This window comes from Strigops habroptila, chromosome 21, assembly GCF_004027225.2.
Source record: "Strigops habroptila isolate Jane chromosome 21, bStrHab1.2.pri, whole genome shotgun sequence".
NCBI classification, from domain to species: Eukaryota; Metazoa; Chordata; class Aves; order Psittaciformes; family Psittacidae; genus Strigops; species Strigops habroptila.
This window is the reverse complement of record NC_044297.2, coordinates 2,391,961-2,409,050: the sequence shown is the minus strand read 5'-3', so window position 1 is coordinate 2,409,050 and position 17,090 is coordinate 2,391,961. Positions and strand designations below refer to the sequence as shown.

General features: G+C 55.0%; 3 protein-coding genes and 1 non-coding gene across 4 annotated transcripts; 2 read left to right on the top strand and 2 right to left on the bottom strand.

Annotated features, from left to right (window-relative positions):
- Positions 1 to 954: 954 nt before the first annotated feature.
- On the top strand, positions 955 to 8,601 carry RNF122 (ring finger protein 122). Its single transcript, XM_030509838.1, has 6 exons — positions 955 to 1,023; positions 5,927 to 6,083; positions 6,973 to 7,018; positions 7,253 to 7,294; positions 7,614 to 7,696; positions 7,774 to 8,601. The coding sequence occupies exons 2-6, from the start codon at positions 5,974 to 5,976 to the stop codon at positions 7,886 to 7,888; spliced, it is 396 nt and encodes a 131-aa protein (XP_030365698.1). The 5' UTR covers positions 955 to 1,023; positions 5,927 to 5,973; the 3' UTR covers positions 7,889 to 8,601.
- Positions 8,357 to 8,453, bottom strand: LOC115618583. The gene has a single exon (XR_003994834.1). It is a non-coding gene; the product is annotated as a small nucleolar RNA U13 (small nucleolar RNA).
- Positions 8,602 to 8,640: 39 nt separating the features above from the next.
- On the top strand, positions 8,641 to 12,447 carry TTI2 (TELO2 interacting protein 2). Its single transcript, XM_030509833.1, has 7 exons — positions 8,641 to 9,516; positions 9,789 to 9,975; positions 10,448 to 10,540; positions 10,910 to 11,094; positions 11,183 to 11,326; positions 11,880 to 12,042; positions 12,309 to 12,447. Exons 1-7 carry the CDS (start codon positions 8,885 to 8,887, stop codon positions 12,387 to 12,389), a joined length of 1,485 nt encoding a protein of 494 aa, XP_030365693.1. The 5' UTR covers positions 8,641 to 8,884; the 3' UTR covers positions 12,390 to 12,447.
- MAK16 (MAK16 homolog) lies at positions 12,416 to 15,902 on the bottom strand. Its single transcript, XM_030509834.1, has 10 exons — positions 15,835 to 15,902; positions 15,381 to 15,430; positions 14,938 to 15,047; positions 14,766 to 14,830; positions 14,494 to 14,645; positions 14,190 to 14,244; positions 14,028 to 14,102; positions 13,590 to 13,700; positions 13,294 to 13,350; positions 12,416 to 13,028 (listed from the first exon to the last, which is right to left on the bottom strand). The coding sequence occupies exons 1-10, from the start codon at positions 15,847 to 15,849 to the stop codon at positions 12,840 to 12,842; spliced, it is 879 nt and encodes a 292-aa protein (XP_030365694.1). The 5' UTR covers positions 15,850 to 15,902; the 3' UTR covers positions 12,416 to 12,839.
- Between the last annotated feature and the right edge of the window lie 1,188 nt (positions 15,903 to 17,090).

Sequence of the window (17,090 nt, the reverse complement as noted above, 5' to 3'; positions counted from 1 at the left end):
CCCCGAATGCGGGGCAGGGCTGTTGTTGGATAAAGCTGGGATCAGGGAGGCTCTGAGCACGAGGGGAGGTTGTGTTTGGAGGATCAGCAAACTAATCCAGAGAGCACAAGCACTGCCAGAGCCCGCGGCGTGCTGCACCTTGCTGTGTGCCTGCAGTGCTCAGGGACATCACAGTGCAGCGGGGGAAAGCTCCCTGATTTTGGGAGGACTATCAGCAGGAACCTGCTTCATCCTCAGAGCTTTTGGAGGAGGAGGAGGACACACAGCCCCTGAGATGCTGCTGTCCCTGACAGGGCTCACAGGGCCATTTCACAGCCCTTTGTGGTCCCCAGTCACCTGCAGGGTGCACAGTTTGGATGGAGATGCTGATCATGTCCAAAGCCATCTCGTGCAGAAGATTGAGAGCCACCAGGAGGTCAGGTTCCCCCAAAAGGCTGGAGCATGCTCAAAGATGGGCTGGGCTCCAGCCAGGTGGCTTGTGAGGCTGGGAATCATGGAATCATGGAATCAGCCAGGTTGGAAAAGAGCTTTAAGATCATCGAGTCCAACCATTCCCCAGCACTGCCAAGGCCACCACTAACCCATGGCACTGAGGCCTCGGCTACACGGGGTGTGAACACTTGCAGGGACGGTGACTCCAGCCCTGCCCTGGGCAGCCTGTTCCAATGCCTGAGCACCCTCTGGGGGAGGAATTGATCCTCATCTCCAGCCCTAATATCCACAGCGGGTTCTGGGCTCAAGCACACACTGAAGCCGGGTCATGGGGAGCTTCTCCTCCAACACCCCCAACTCCTCAGGGCTGCTCCATCCAGCCTGTCGGTGTGTTTGGGATCACCCCGCGATCCCCATCCATCCCCATCTCCAGCCGCCGGGTGCTCGGCGCTGCGCCCGCGGCTGGGGCGGCCCCGGGGGCGGCCCCGGGGGCTCGGGGCGGGGTTTCGGGCCGCTCCCGTTCCCATTCCCGTTCCCGGCCATGGCCATGGCCCGGCGCCGCGCACGGCGGAGCGGCTCCCGGCTGCAACGGTGAGAGCGGGGCCGCGGAGGGGGGGGTTTGGGGTACGATGGGGTCCCGCTCCCCGCCCTCCTGCTGCGGGGCGATGGGGGGACACCGGGAATATCCCCCCTTTTCCTCCCTCCCTGCCCTTCCCCGGAGCTCCACTTCCATGCAGGAACACACCAGGGAGCAGTTCTGCTTCCAGAGCAGCAGCTCCTGCCCCGTTCCCAGGAATAAGGCCAATTCCTAAATGAATTTGCCATGCTGCAACGAACAAAAACCGCCCCAACAAAACCTCTTCCATGTGTCCGCGGATGGGGAATAAACTTGTTTTAACGGACCCCAGGCGAGGCCCCGGCTCCTGGCTCTGGTGTTGGCTGTAAGGAATTCTCAGGAACGTGGAACTGAGTTTGCACATGTGAGGCGGGTTTGGTTGGAAGGAGAAGTGGTTTATTTTTATGACTAAGTAGTGGAGAAGCTGCGCTGGGAATTCCAGCATCAAAGCCCTGCCCGAGCAACAAAGGCTGGGTGATTTTAATTTGTGAAAGGGTTACAGCCTTTGAAGCTAAATATAATGCAAGTAGTGGCTTCCTCTCCTGTAACACATACCTTGTGTGTTCTTGTGCAGCTTGGGGGATGAGAAGCCACCAGTCCCACAGGCAATGAGGTCTGGACATAGAATAACAGAATGGTTTGGGTTGGAAGGGACCTTAAAGATCATCTGGTTGCAACTCCCTGCCTTGGACATGTGGCAAATGGGGTGGTTTCCATTGAGCAGGGTGTGAGTAAACGCTCTCCAGCTGAAGATGCAACTTGGTTGTGTTAAAGGAACATCCTAAATAAGAGAGACTTGTCTTGTAGAGGCTCTGAGCAGCAACAACCCTCGCTGGCTTCCCAAGGCAGGGGCTTTGGGAAACACCTAGAACAGAACCCACTCTTGTTCAGAGGCTGGGATGTGGGTTTGGGAGCCTGACCATGGGCATCTGACTTGTACATCTTGGCTTTCAGCCCCGAGCTCACAAATACCGAGGTCAGCAGAGTCCAGCAAAACAGTGTCTGGGGCTCTGCAGAACTGGTGGGAATAAGCCTGAAACCCAGGGAAGAAATCCCATTTTCCACCTAAATAGGTGTATTCAGAGTATCTTAACAGACAGGATGTGCCATGTGGCCTTGGCATGTCAGCTCCTCTTCTGCATCATGAGTTCTCCTGTTGCCGAGCTGCAGTTTGGGGGACTTTGGCATCACCAGGCATGAGCCAGATGACTTTATCTGGGGGGGAGCTGGTTATTCCCCATGGAGATCAGCTTGGCTTAGGGGCAACCTTTGCAGGAAGCCCATTGCAGCGTCTCCCAGTGCCTAAAGGGGCTACAGGAAACCTGGAGAGGGGCTTTGGACAAGGGCCTGTAGGGACAGGCCAAGGGGAATGGCTTTAACCTGCCAGAGGGGAGATTGAGATGAGCTCTGAGGCAGAAGCTCTTCCCTGTGAGGGTGCTGAGGCGCTGGCACAGGGTGCCCAGAGAAGCTGTGGCTGCCCCATCCCTGGCAGTGTTCAAGGCCAGGTTGGACACAGGGGCTTGGAGCAACCTGCTCTAGTGGAAGGTGTCCCTGCCCATGGCAGCGGGTTGGAACTGGAGGAGCTTTAAGGTCCTTTCCAACCCAAACCAGGCTGGGATGCAGAGATTCTGTAATCACAGCAAAAACAATATGGAAGCTGAGCTCAATTTTTCTGATGCAAAGCCCACAGCTTTTGTGTGGGAGGAGAAAGAATGGTTTGATTTAATGACCTGCTGAGTTTTCCATTTGTTTTATTGAACAAGGATCGGGGTGAGGGAGAACCTCTGCTCAGCAAAAAACTCTGTGCCTGCGCACTTTGGGTCAAAACTTGTCTGTCCTCACTTGAAACGCTGAGAACTGCTGTGTCCAGAGGACCAAACCATGGGGCATCACTGGAGCATGAGGGTGCCATTCATGGGGTTGTGATGGTCAAGGGTTTGGGGAGCAGGGCTGGGGTTCCCTCCATGAACCAGCTCAACCAGCAGCACTGTGTGTCCTCACCACAGTTTGCAGCAGACTGTTTAGGGCAGCTCAGCACTTCAATCTGACTGTGTGGGTTGGAGGAGGAGAGGTGCAACCAACAGCCCCAACAGGTCCAACTGCATCTTTGCTGCTCCTGCTTATGAAGGGGAGGGTTTGCAGTTTGCATGAAGAACACGGTGCTGGCAAAATGAACCTTCTTCTTGTAGTGAGAAGAGTCCACAAAGTCAGCACGTGTCTGTAGGTGCTTTTACAGACGTCTCATGATCCCTCTTGTCTCATTTTCCTACTAAATAATTGCTCCAGCACGCTGCCTTCTGGTGTCAGGTAAAAAGCCAGTAGAGTTAAGCTTGTGAAATGGGTTGATTCAGTTTGGCTCTGGCGCCCATCAGGTCTTCATTTCGTGTTGGTTAAAGCCAGATTGGATCCATTCCCCTTGAACTAAAAATACCAACGCCTCTGTCAGGGGAAGGGCTTTGTGCTAATGGAAACCATGGCTCAGCTGAGGCACCCGCCATGTCGGGGAGCCCTCGTGGGGAGGAGCAGGAGGGGAAGGAGCTGGGAGGACCTGGCTTTTTGGGGAGGCTGCATTGCCTCGCTGGGACCCGCTGCTCCAGGGCTTGTCCTTCCCATCTTGGCTGAGCCGATGGCTGCTCCTCCACCAGGACAGGGCATTTCCATGGAATTCTTCGGCACCGCAGCCTGGAGCTCATGAGTTCTGCTGAACAGGAATGACCCTTGCTAAGCTGGTGAGTCTAAACTTAGCCTTGCCAGCTGTGTTGCGGCTGGCAGGGACGTGTTAGACCGGCTCCTCTCTGCTTCCTTCGGCACCAGGCTGCGAGTTACAGCATCTTGTGTTCCACCTTGCTTTTTCTGCTCTCTCAGCACCCTTGTGGCTTTTACACACAGCCCATGGCACCCATGGGGACTTCGGGCATCCAACCCAGAGCAGGGCTCAGTAAGCGGCTTGGGGGGTTGGGAATTTTCTGCCCCATGGGATGGGGAATGAGCCTGTGCTGAGGAGTGAAGTCTGGGTGTGATGTTCAGGAGTTTGGATGCTGGGTTTTGAGCCCCTTAAGATGAGCACAGAGCACAGAGGGATGCGCTGGGGAGGGTTAGCGTGGGATTGACAGGGTTTGGCTCCCACAGGGCTCTCCTGATGCTCCAAGGGCTGGAGCCTATGGAGCCAGGCTGAGAGAGCTGGGCTGCTTCAGCCTGGAGAAGAGAAGGCTCCTTAAGGGGAGACCTTAGAGCAGCTCCAGTGCCTAAAGGGGCTCCAGGAAACCTGGAGAGGGGCTTTGGACAAGGGATGGAGGGACAGGACAAGGGGAATGGCTTTAACCTGCCAGAGGGGAGATTGAGATGAGCTCTGAGGCAGAAGTTGTTCCCTGTGAGGGTGCTGAGGCGCTGGCACAGGGTGCCCAGAGAAGCTGTGGCTGCCCCATCCCTGGCAGTGTTCAAGGCCAGGTTGGACACAGGGGCTTGGAGCAACCTGCTCTAGTGGAAGGTGTCCCTGCCTGTGGCAGGGGGTTGGAACTGGATGAGCTTTAAGGTCCCTTCAACCCAAACCGGTCTGGGATTCTGATTCCCAGCCCACTGAGTACTTCTCCTGGAAAACCTCTGGCATGCACATCCCAGCCTTTCCCTGCTCTCTGCGGTGCCGATTCTCCCACTGCTCTCCATTCAGCCAGCTTCTCATGAGGCTTCCTCTATCCATCCACAGCTGCTGTGCGGCCTGTGTCCCACCACCAGCATTACCTTATTTAGTTGCTCAGTGCTTCTGTCAGAGCTGATCCACTTCTTTTTTTGGAGCATTTCTCCATCATTTCCAGCAAGGAAATGAAAAAACCCCACCACTTTTCCTATTGCCTTTTCCTGCACCTGGGGGAGGTCTCAGGAGCAGAAGGACTTGACAAACAAATCCTTCCTTTCTTGCCCTGTAGATGAATTGTCTCCCGGAGCCTTTGGCCATTGCATCAATGGAGCAAGTCAATTCAAAGTAGACACCTGGGAATAGCTGGGATGAAGTGTCCCGGGGCAGGATTTCACCCCAGGGCTGCTGCTTGTCTGTCCTGCTCGGGCTCCCCTTGCTATCCAGATGTCCCAGGCAGTGGAGCCCATGCTGCAGGGAGGAAACCAGACAGACCAAGCCTGGGATCTCGCTGCTTGTGCAGAGGTTTCTGCCGCCTGCTCTCTTCCTGTCTCCATGGCGGAGAGCAAATTCCATCCTCATGGGAAGCAGGCGGAGGGCTTAGTGGGCTGTAATTAAAGCCACAAGTGTTCCTGGAGGAGCTGTTTGATGAGATGGCGCCGAGCAGAAGGGGCAGGGGGAGATGCTCCATGGAGCACAGATGGGGCTGGGGGCTGCTCTCCTTTAAAGTCCCGTCTGAGTGAGATCTGATGGGAAATCAAAGCTGCGGCTCTTGTGGGGTCAGCGTGATTTTGGGACATAAAAAGACTGACTTTGCACCAGCTCCCGGCAGTGTCAGGGCTCTGGTATCCCTGTGCCTTTCCCCTCTGGGGTGGCCACATTGTCATTGCTCTGTGTGACGCCCTCCTCCGCATCCCCACATTCCAGGCTCCATGTATTTCTGTGGAGAGTGAACCCCGGGACCTCCTTTTCTCCTGGGGGCCTGGGTCAGTGCTGCTGGAGAAGGGCTCTGTGGCAGCAGAAGTGCAGCGGTGTCTGCTGCCTGTGCCACGCTGAGCCGCTCTGAGGGGCTAAGGGACATCAACTCACAGCCCACAAAACGATGTGTTGGTGTTGGTTTCTGCCCACTTTGCAAGCTCCAGAGGGGATGGAGCAGCCCAGGCTCTCTCTGTTCTCACAGCAGCTTCTCTTCGCTTCTTCTTCCCCTTCTTCCATCCTAAACTCTGACTCCTCTCTTCCCCCCAAAGGGTGCTCCCGCAGTCTGGCGCTGATTCCTACCAGTAAACCCTGCACAATGCCTCCCATCACATTCCAGGACCTCCCACTGAACATCTACATGGTCATTTTTGGCACCGGCATCTTTGTCTTCGTGCTCAGCCTCATCTTCTGCTGCTACTTCATCAGGTGAGCCGGGTGCTGCAGCAGTGGGGCTGCATCCCTGGGGTACCTCCAGCCCTTTCCCATATCCTCTCCATAACATGGAGCCACTCACCATAAGGATGTGCCCTGAGGAGCGGGACCGTGCTCGTGGTCCCTGGTGTTCCCTGTGGCCGGAGCAGGGCAGGAAACGCAGGAAGGGGCTCTTGTTTTCCAGGGGAGCACACGGAGGGATGCATTGTGTCAGGCAGGGAAGGAGCAGGGCTGCACAAGAGAGGATATGTCTGTACATTACAGGGAGGGCTATTTTTAAACCCAGAGCTGAGGCAGCAGCTGGTGTTTCTGCAGGGCTCGGGTGGCTCAGACCTTCCCTGTGGGATGCTCGGGCTCTGCTGATGTCCTGTGCATCTCTCAGCCACTTTTAGGGGTCATGGAAGCACGTCTTGGTGCCTCAGTTGGAAGAGAAGCTCCACTGCAAGTGGTCTCCTGCCTGTGTCTTGCTCTGCTTCTCTGCAGGGTGATTTTCCTCTGGCCAAGGTCACAGTGGGGCTGGGAGCTGGAAATACAGTGCTGGAAATACAGCACTTCCTGCACCACGAACGACTTCCTAAGGCAAACAATCGGGGCTGCCGGCTCTTATCGCTCCCCACTGCCAATTCCTGCCGGCTCTGGAGGTGGCACAGGCCCCCATGGTGCTGCCGGAACACAACCATGAGCTGCTCCGATGGCACACACACAGCCTCAGAGCTGCTTATCCCCAAATCCTGGTTGGGAAGGGTGCGTTTCCCTGATTTCGGGTGCCTCCTGTGTGGTTTTGGCTGCGCTGTTGTCGTAGGTTAAACCCAATTGTGGGTTTTCTGACGTGACCCTTGGGGATGCTGTAAAACTCACAGCATGTTTTTCTCCCCCTCTGCAGCAAACTGCGGCACCAGGCACAGAGTGAGCGGTTTGGGTACAAAGAGGTAAAGTGGATGGTTGTTTCTATACAGAATATGTGTATACTGCATATACCTGCAGTGATTTGGGGCTGGATGGGTGGTGGGTGCAAGGCGGGTGGGGATGCAGCAGGGACTAATGCTGCTCATCCCAGCTGGGTGCGTTGTGATGGAACATGCTGTTCCTGGGCTTGACCTGCCTGGCTTCATCCAGCAAAATCCCTTTGGATATTAAGCCCTCTGCCTCCTTTTCTTCCTCAGGTGGTTTTGAAAGGTGATGCCCGGAGGCTGAACGTGCACGGGGTGAGTGGTTCCGCCTCTGGGTTGGGATGGAGTTGGGAGTAACGGAGATGATGCTCTGGGGCACATCCCATCTGCTCCCTGGGCACAAAGGCAGCTCACAAGCAGAGTGAGATGAGGATGGCTGGGTCTGACCGTGCTGAGCTGGGAATTTGGAGGGAAATCCCCTCCCTGGGGGCATTTTGGGAGCTGGGCTGAACTCCCAGCTGGAAATACCCGGGAAGAGGCACTGCAGCAGCGGGATTTCCCCAGTCACAGCATTACTGGTAGGAGCAGGGCCATGTGTTCGCACCCACCCTCACCCTTGTCTCACCTCCCACAGCAGACCTGTGCCGTCTGCCTGGAAGATTTTAAGGTGAAGGAGGAGCTGGGGGTGCTGCCGTGCCAGCACGCCTTCCACAGGAGGTGAGTACAGGGATGCAGGGATGCGGGGTTTTCCCTGGCGCTGGAATTCCATCCTCCTGTATGTTCCTGCCCTGCAGGTGCCTGGTGAAGTGGCTGGAGGTCCGCTGCGTCTGCCCCATGTGCAACAAGCCCATGGCGGGTCCCGCACAGCCCCGCGCCGGCATCGGCACCCTCCTGGACGAGCTGGTGTGAGCAGCTCCGCTCTTTGCCAGCCGTATCCCTGCTGGAGCCCTCGCGGGACCGCGGCTCCTGGAGGGGCTGCATCACCCGGCCCAGCCTCGGACGCTTCATTTCCCGAAGGATTCGGGATTTGGGAGCTGGGAATTGTAACCCGCAGGACACTGGTTTGGTTTTTGGGGGGGGGGGTGGGTTTGTATGGGCCCCCCCACCTTTGCTGCACAGAGTATTTTTGTACCTGATCCCGCCGGGGTCCCCATTGGTGGGGGGGGGGGGCACATTTTGGTGTGAAAAGCGATTAAATGGGTGATTTCTCAGCTCATGAGTGAGCGAAAAGACACGACAACGCTGTGGGGGTTGGGGGGGGGAGAGTAAATTGGGGAAATCCACTTAAAACGACTCAAAGGCGCTTCCATGTTATTAATTTTCCACCCTCAAAACAACCGCAGTGACGCCACCAGCGTCGCCACGGACCCTGCCGGCGCTCAGAAGGGAACTGTGCCACGTCGTAACGCCAGGGCGCACACGTCACGCAGCCGCGTGCCACTCCCTTTCATCATACGCTATGAACCGGAAGGATCGAAAAAAATGGCCTCCGCTCCCCTCCCTACTGCCCCGCCTCTCACCCCTAGCTCAGGGCGAGAGAAGAGTCCCAAAGGTATTTCTCCCACCCATCGGTGTAGACCCCTTCGCACCCACTATTTTCGCCCTCGTCATCCTCCTTTCACCCTGCAAGACCCCATTTTCCCCGCTTATCCGTGATTAATTATCCATGCTAATTTATTCACCCATGGCCACGCCCCCATCGGCACCACCTTTACGGCACTGGTGGGATTTTGCGACAGCCGTGCTCTGAGGGGAGTCCGCTGTGGTGGCTGGACCCGGCTCTCCGGGCGGGCTCCGGCGGTCTCGGTGCTTTAACGGGGGTTAAAGGGGCGTTTAAAAGCTCACCCTGGAGCGCAGGAAGCGGCTCTGAGGTGCGGGAAGCGGCTTTGAGGTGCAGGTCGGGCTATGGAGCTCAGCGGCCTAGTGCAAGCCCTGAGGGGGGCCGGGCCGCAGCCGCCCGCCGCTCTCCCAGCGGCCGAGCAAGTCCTGCTGCAGCTCGGGCAGCTCCTCTCCGGCGGTGCCCCCAAAGCCGGCGCGGTCCGAGACCTGTGTGCGCTGATCGAGGCTGCGGACTGCCGCTGGCTGTTCGGGGGCCTGAGCCCCGCCACGCTGGGTGGGTTGGTGGTGGCGCTGAGCGGGTACGCGGCGCCCCCAAAGCAGGAGCAGGACGCTGCGGATCTGCCGTGTAAGGACAGTGAATACGCTGGTGCAGCTGAGAGAGCAGCGGATGTCGGAGCAGTGTTTCTACATCTCCTTGTGAAGCTGGAAGCTGCCAAGACGCAGGAATCTCTGGGTGTCCCCGTGGTGGGTCCTATCCTGTGCCGTGTGACGGGTCCTATCTACATCTTTGCTGCAACACATATTGTGGAGAGGTCCTGGACAAACGTGAGGTCTCGGTCAGTGGCACAGGAGGTGCTGGAGTCGCTGGTTCAGGCCGCAGGCTGCGGGTCTGTGGCTGAATTCCTTCGGGGGAAGAATGAAGATGAGGAAGGGAGGTTTGCAGCGGTGATGGGGCTCCTGAAACAGGAGCTAACCAAGTGAGTAGGAAGGGGAGGGCTGTGATGGGGAGGATGGTGTGTTTGGCTGGTCTCTTTGTAGGAAATACTGGAAGCTTTTGGGAATCTCTGAGGGCTGGGGTATTAAAAGACACTGGATGAAGAATATGGGGCTAAAGCTTTACAAATACCTAGTGATTGAAGGGGAGGGGGTGTGTGAAATCAGACTTTACTGTCAGCCGAGAGGCCTAAATGTGTAAGAAACGAGCATTCATTAACTGCAGCATTTGCTGAGCTGAAGTTTGTGTTCCCAGAGACACTTGGAAGCGGAACCCTGCCACAAAGCACGTGTTCTCCTGGACGCTGCCTCATGTCACCCGGCCCTGGCTCAGCCGTTACCTGGAGCGGGTCCTCCCACCATCACTGCTCATCTCAGATGACTACCAGGAGGACAATAAGATCCTGGGTGTGCGCTGCCTGCATCACATCATTCTCAACGTGGTAATGGGGGCTGAGGAATCGCATCCCTTTCTGGGTGCTGGTTGAAGGAAGGGTGGGTTGGACGCCTGTTAGGATTCCCAGCTTCTATTCCTGGCTCTGATCTATCTTCCATACTGTCCCTGTGTGTTTAAATATCAGTTCTTACATCTGTTAACACTAAGCAGAGGATTGCTTTGCCACCTTTTGAACTTGGCTGATTCACATATCAGCCTGGCAACAGTTTGCAGGGCAGGGTATTAAAGTAATGCCAGTGGAACTGCAAAACAGCAGCTGCGGAGGTAAAAGAAAGTGGTTCCCCCTGTGCATGGCAGGGTTTAACCTGCATTTATTGCAGCACCTACTCCCACTTTCTTATCAGCAGTGTTCCTAAGACACGGTATGTGCAAGGCTTTGGGAAGGCTGTTCTTTTACTGGGTTAACTGGGTGCTGAATGTGATGCATAGGAGTAATGTTTTGCTCTCTGTTGTTGCAGCCAGCTGCTGATCTATGCCAGTACAACAGAGCTCAGGTTGTGTACCATGCCCTTTACAACCACCTCTACTCACGAGAGGCCCCTCTCATCCAGGTAGGGCAGCAGAACTTCATTGTAATCTGCCTTGTAGTAGTATCAGTCCCATGAGGGTCAGCCAGCTTAAGGCATGAGGAGGCAGAACCTGTTTCCTCACAGTCAGGCTGTTAATAGCTGATGCCTGTGGCCAAGAGACAAAGTAATTCAGTAGCTTTCAGGAAAATATCAAAGTAGAGGGAAGACCTCTTGCCTCCTGCCCACTTCCAAGTGGCAGCCTTGCTGAATAAGGCTGGTAATGGGTAGTAGAAGCAGCTGTGTCTGCTGGGTGAACTGCAGCACTGGGTGCTCAGTGGCGTTGGGGGTTCCTGGTGTTTTGGAGGGGACATCAGCAGGATTGCCCAGATTTACTGTCTCTCACTGGATTAGGCAGTGCTGCTGTGCCTGCTGGACTTGCTGCCAGTCCTGGAGAGAGCCCAGCGGCAGCAGAAGCAGGTCAGACCAACCACTCACTGCGATGAGGTGCTGCAGCTGGTTCTGACCCACATGGAGGCAGAGCATCGCCTCGCGCTGCGGCAAGTGTACGCCAGGGCCCTGCCTGCCTTTGTGCAGAGGTGAGAGCAGCCACCACAGCCCTGCAGGGACCTGCTTTGCCCTTGGTATTTATCTCCCTTCTCAGTGTGTGTTTCTTCGTGTTGGCAGCCTTGGTATCCTGATAGCACGGCACCTGAAGAGGCTGGAGCGAGTTATCTTGGGGTATCTGGAAGTCTCTGACGGCCCTGAGGAAGAAGCCCGACTGGGAATACTGGAGACACTGCAGTGCACCATAGAGCACGCTTGGCCCAGGTACCTGTCTGGGGGTGAAAGACACTTACAGAAAGTACATCCTGAATGCTGTCACCCTTCCAGAGCCAAAGTTTCTGTTGCTTGAGGAAAAGGCCCTGAAATCTGAAGGGAGAATCTGTCGCAGGGAGGAATCACTGGCATTACCCGGCTGAAAAATTAAGCTGGGTCCTCTTTTTGATCTGCCTTCTGCCTGTTCTAGAAGCATCAACTTGGCTGAAAACAAAATCTGTGTTCTCTGCGTGGCAGAACTGCAGAGTAAGCCCTGTGCTGTGAATTGGGCTGCCCAATGACAGGCATTCTTGATACTCCATCCCAGGGCTACTTCTGTGTTCAGGGCCTGTGTCTGTCCTCCCTCTGGTGGGCACATTGAACGAGGCAGCTTCTTCAGCCTCACTGCTGAAGCAGTTCCTTGTCCTGCAATTCCTGCTCCACATGTAAAAGGCAAGGAGCAGCTCCTGGCTGAAGTGTCCAGGAACTGCCAAGCAAGGCTGTGCTTTCCCCTGGTTTGCAGAGGGGATTTGGAATAAGGTGGGGTTGCTGTTTTCCTTTGCAGAATGCCATGCAGGCTCCCCGTGCTCCTCAAAGCCCTGCTGAAGATGCTCTGGGACGTGCACACTGACCAGGGTTCGACACCAGAGCCGGTAAAAGCTGCCTTGCTCCAAGGGGCCACTGAGTGCCTCATCCTGCTGGATCGCTGCTCTGAAGGGCAAGTGAAGGTGAGCTGGGGACCCAGCACTGCTTCATCTCTGATCCCTTACGAGGGGCAGCACCATGCAAGAGCCCACCTCCTTCCTCAGCCCAACAGGGTATTGAAAGCATCAATTTCCACCCACCTCAACATTAGCACTCGGCTTGATTGATAAGTGAATTGATCTATACATGCTTTGTGTAACTCCCTTCAACAGACAGCTGGGAGAGGGTTGCTAACGCCATCAACCTGAGTGCGCCAAGGCACTAGGAACTGATGCTGCTCTCGTTGCAGGTCCTGCTGGAAGGTGTGTACAGCAGCTGTGAGGAGAACCGCGTGCGGGAATGCATCAGAAAAGTGCGAGAGAACACGTGAGAGGTGGCTGATCAAAGCTCACCCCCTTTTTGGACAGTAAACTCTTTATTTATTTCAAGTTGCTGTCTTTCTCATCCCACTCCTGCTGGCCTCATAGCTCTCCCAAAGGCGGCACAATTGTGTGCTCACCTAGTTACACATGGGCTTCTCCAGCTTTAGAACAAAGCAGCGGTGCCCCCAGCCCAGGTTCCTTCCTGGTGCACAGTCCGAGCTGAGCCTTTGTAGACAAGATGAAGTCTTCCTTCTTAAAACTGTGCTTCATGTAAGCACAAACTTGCTGCAACTGCCCAGGGTCGGGTCAGAAACCCTTCTTTTCTTAAAGAAAAGTATTAGTCTGGAGTATGGAAAAAGGAGGAATTATTAAGGGTCCTGCACAGAGTGGCAAAAGCTGGAAGGAGTTCTGGTGACAAACGGGGAGTCCTGTCAGTCAGTACAAAGTGCAGGTTGGAGTCAGGCTGCTTTTGTTTTGGTGGCTGGCTCTGTTTCTTTTTCATACTCTATTTCAATGTAGGGACGTTTTCTTCTGGCTGGTCCTTTCAGGGGAGTTTTCCCTTTAGATTTGGAGCGAGAGGCTTTCTTCTCTACCTCTTCCTCCACTTCCTGCTCCTCTTCACTACTTGTCTCCAACTTATCCATGTCCTGAGAAAGAAAGATGAGTGACATCAAAGCATGCTGTGTAACCAAACCTCCCTTCTGCACAATTATCTCATGTATCCAATTCCATTTTCTAATCCTGGCTCCCAGCTGTCTCGCCAGAGGAGCCGGGCTGTAGTGGATCCGGCACAGTCTGACTGTATCATCATGTTCCACAAATCTGATTATCCCATCACCAGAGACACCAAGAGGGTGGAGGTTAATTTCAAACAGCTTAGCCCTGACAGTTTATAGCTGGTGCTTCACTTACCTCAAAGTCACTGAGGTCACTGTCATCTGCTTCCACAAACTCTCTTTTATCCACGTCCTGCAAGAAACAAAGTCAGAAGCTAATGCCCCAATGCTGAGCACAGTGCAGTGTCATGACTAGCAACAGAAAAGCCATCAAGGCCACCACTTGTACACAAACATGTTTTCTTAGTTCACCTCCCAATTTCTTCCTCTCACCCCAACATTCACACTCCAGTGCCCGGCATGCTGGTGAGCTGGAGGTGCTGCACCAGGTCAGGGAAGGATTAGCTGTGGTGCTGTGGCTCAAAGCATTACCTCGTCGTCGTCTTCTTCCTTCTCTGCATCAGACTCACTCTCACTTTCTGCATCTTGTTGCTGCAGAGCTTTGTCGAAGGCGTGGATGGGGAAGTTATAAATGTCTCCATACTGAAAAGGAATATGTGGATTTTCTGTAAGTCACAGCAGGAAGTCAGGATGGGAAGGTCATACAAAGCCCGTGGCCTGTGTCAGACTGGGGTGAGCGTGGGGTTCAGCCCCTTCCCTAACTCTGAAGGATGTGCTCCTATACAGAAGATGGGGGGCTCTGTGTTCTGGGGGGAAGCAAGTCCTCCTGTTACAAAGCCACCCAAGCAGGGCAGCGTGCTGTCATCCCCTACCCCTCCCACATGGGTGGTGCTTCCCTTCCCCACCAAGGCCAGTGTCCCTCCCCGCAGGCCAGCGGGCAGTGGGAGCAGTGTCACTGCTGATCCTTACCGTATCCTGCTTCAGCCTTTCCAGTAATTCCTTCTCAATGGCATTATCCAGCTGAGCAGCAACCAGGGCTTTCTCCTAACGGAGCAGAGAGGAGCTGTGTCAGTTGTCTGATGTGTGGAACAGAAGCGATAGACACAAGATGACACGAAAAAGTGGCGTTACCTCTCTTCTCTTCTCCCGCCTTTCAATCTTCCTGCGTAGAGGAACAAGCTTCCTCCTACAGGGAACATCAAGTGCTAGTAAGGCCAACAACCAGCATTTACATCATTAGAAGTGTAGCTGCAGCTAGTTTTAAGTGCAGTTATACTTGGACTACGCTGCAGTTAAATCCACCTTGGCCAGGGCCTTGTACGAGCTTGGCAAAGCCTCAAGAGAACTACCAAGTGCAGTGGGGAGAGACAGGGCTCCGGGGACAGGCAGCAGCTTGATAAATCACACCATGATCACTCTTAGTCCTGTCACTTACTGTCGCTTGAGCGTCAGCTTCCGGATGCGGATGAGGTACTGGGTGATCTTGGTGAAGCGCTGCTTGCACTTGTGTCGGATGAACCGTGGCCAGTAGATGAGGTTCTCATCGATCTCCTCGAGTGCTTTCTCATAGTTCTTGTTGAGCAGGACCTGGCGTGGGGAAAGGGAAAGAGTTGGGCTATGGAGTGGCAACAAGGCGGGGAGGTATCTTGCCCATCGCTCCCTGCCTTCAGCTGCCTCTGGGTGCACAACCCGCTCTCATGAACTCACCCTCTCCCAGAGCCGACGAGGAAAAGCCGCCCGCTCAATTGTCTTCATGTACAGGTAACACCGACCTGGAGAAGAGAGGAATGTGATGCTGGGAGACACACTATGCAAACCGGAGAGGGGAAGTGTGCTGGAGGCCGGGGTGCCCTGGGGCAGACAGTGTTGCCCTCCTCACCTTTCTCCTCCCTGATGGTAGCGTACTGGCTGTTGGCCAGCGGGCAGGAGGAGCGGTTGCACAGCCCCGTCAGGTTGTACTCATTGCGGCAGAAGTTCTGGGTTTTTGTCCTGCAAAGATGAGAGGGGAGAATGAAGGGGAAGGGTGGGAGCACCCCACCACCCTCACCTTTGGGAACAGGTTGCCCAAAGAAGCGATAAATGCTCCATCCCTGCCAGTGTTAAAGACAGAGTCATGGGTGACATGGTCTAGTGTGAGGTGTCCCTGCCCATGGCAGGGGGTTGGAACTAGATGATTTTAAGGTCCTTTCCAACCCAAACCATTCTGTGATTCTATGCCAGAGAGGCACCCAAATGTGTCCCTCCTGCTCCTCTCCCCCTGAAGCACCCCTGGCAGAGCAGGACCCCTCGGCTCAACCTACCCTGTCCCCCTCAAAAACTCACGTGATCTTGTAGGAGCAGAACTGCCTGTTCCCCAGCGTGTCCCAAACAACCTGCGAGGACAAACAGCGGGTGTCACACCCCGACACCACTCACCCGGCCCTTTATCCACCCCCTGGCTCCTGCAGCACCCCCGTGAGGCTCTAAGGGGGGGGCACCCACAAAGGTTGGGGGTCTCCGCACCCCACTGAGGGACAAGAACCGCGGGGAGGGGTGACCCGCTGCTGCCCCCTTCCCATTTACAGCCCCCCCCATGTAACTGCTCCCCACAAAACGCCCCGGTTGGGGTAAGGGGGGGGGGTCTCCCCGCCACGTGGTGCTCCGGCGCGGGAAAGGGGGGGCGGAATGTACGCCCCAGCCGGACGCAACCGACTCAGCGGCGGGGCGGGCGCTGATTGGCTGCGGCGCGGCTGGCTGGCGCGGTGCGGACCGGACCGAATCAACCGGCGGCACTCACGTCGTCCGAGTGCATGGTGCTGGTGCTGCCGGCCTAGCGCGCCGCCATCGCTGGAAGGGCGGCGCCACGCGAGATCTCGCGAGACAGGCGGGGCCGGAGGGGCGGGGCCTGAGAGGAGGGGCGGGGTATGAGCAGGGCGGTGGGGGGGCGGTGCACGTGATACAGGAGCCTGAGGTTCTGTCGCGACAGGTCGCGATAGGAGCCTTATCCGGCGCGTTGTGCCCGTTCGTATCGCTCCTGCTGCGCTCACCATTGATACGAGGGGTTTTCAGCAGGGAGGGTGAAACAGTTGGACTGTTTTGGGGCAAAATGTTTCAGTCAGAGCAGAGAAACTCCCGTTCGTGTCATTTGCACTGCAATTGATTCATGAATTAATGAATTAATTAGTTAATTGCACTGCCATTGATTCATGAATTAATGAATTGCACTGCAATTGATTCATGAATTAATGAATTAATTGCACTGCAACTGATTCATGAATTGATTGCACTGCAATTGATTCATGAACTAATTAATTGCACTGTAATTGATTCATGAATTGATTGCACTGCAATTGGTTTATGAATTGATTAATTGCACTGCAATTGATTCATGAATTAATTGATTGCACTGCAATTGATTCGTGAATTAATTGATTAATTGCACTGCAATTGATTCATGATTCATTAATTCAATGGATTCATCCGCCACCTCTGTGGCACATGGAACAGCAAAGGGCTGTGCCTCTAATCCCATGCGGGGCTCAAGGATCCACTGTTTTCCTGGTGCTGGCAGCTGGAGGGGTTCCAGAGCAACCCAGTGTGGGTGTGGGGTATGGCAACAGCCATTTAGGCCCTTTGGTAATGAGTCAGAAGGTACCAAATGTTGATGGATTGTTATTATCCTCTTGTTTCCCTGCTGGCAAACGCATTGTGCTGCTCGGCTCCGGAGCAGGGAATCATCTGTTCTTTCCGGCTAGTGGACTGGCTGTGCATGACACAACTGCTCATTCCAGGCTGAAATGGGGTCATATGAACTAGGAGAAGACAAGCTGTAAGGCTGAGGTTTTGCTGGAAAAGAGAAGATCACGGGAATTTCTCAGATACAGAATTAACTTGCTATAACGCACTTCTACAGACCATTAAACTCCACAATTATTGTTAACAGTGCAGTGCTCTATTTCTAAACTCGTGGCCAGGAAATTGCAGAAGGGTAATTAAAGCTATTGTACTTCTCCTTGCAATGGGTTGGATCCCGAGCACACCCCATTGCCCCAT

Bases quoted from the DNA above. Each gene is read 5' to 3' on its own strand.
- RNF122 (XM_030509838.1), top strand. From the start codon at position 5,974: ATGCCTCCCATCACATTCCAGGACCTCCCACTGAACATCTACATGGTC. The intron at 6,084-6,972 runs GTGAGCCGGGTG...CCCCCTCTGCAG, and splicing joins TTCTGCTGCTACTTCATCAG to CAAACTGCGGCACCAGGCAC. The intron at 7,019-7,252 runs GTAAAGTGGATG...TTTCTTCCTCAG, and splicing joins AGCGGTTTGGGTACAAAGAG to GTGGTTTTGAAAGGTGATGC.
- MAK16 (XM_030509834.1), bottom strand. The intron at 15,048-15,380 runs GTGAGTTTTTGA...TCATCTTTGCAG, and splicing joins TTCTGCTCCTACAAGATCAC to GACAAAAACCCAGAACTTCT. The intron at 14,646-14,765 runs GTGAGTTCATGA...TCCCCACGCCAG, and splicing joins CTCGTCGGCTCTGGGAGAGG to GTCCTGCTCAACAAGAACTA.
- TTI2 (XM_030509833.1), top strand. From the start codon at position 8,885: ATGGAGCTCAGCGGCCTAGTGCAAGCCCTGAGGGGGGCCGGGCCGCAG. The intron at 9,517-9,788 runs GTGAGTAGGAAG...TTGTGTTCCCAG, and splicing joins CTGAAACAGGAGCTAACCAA to AGACACTTGGAAGCGGAACC. The intron at 11,095-11,182 runs GTGAGAGCAGCC...TCGTGTTGGCAG, and splicing joins CTGCCTGCCTTTGTGCAGAG to CCTTGGTATCCTGATAGCAC.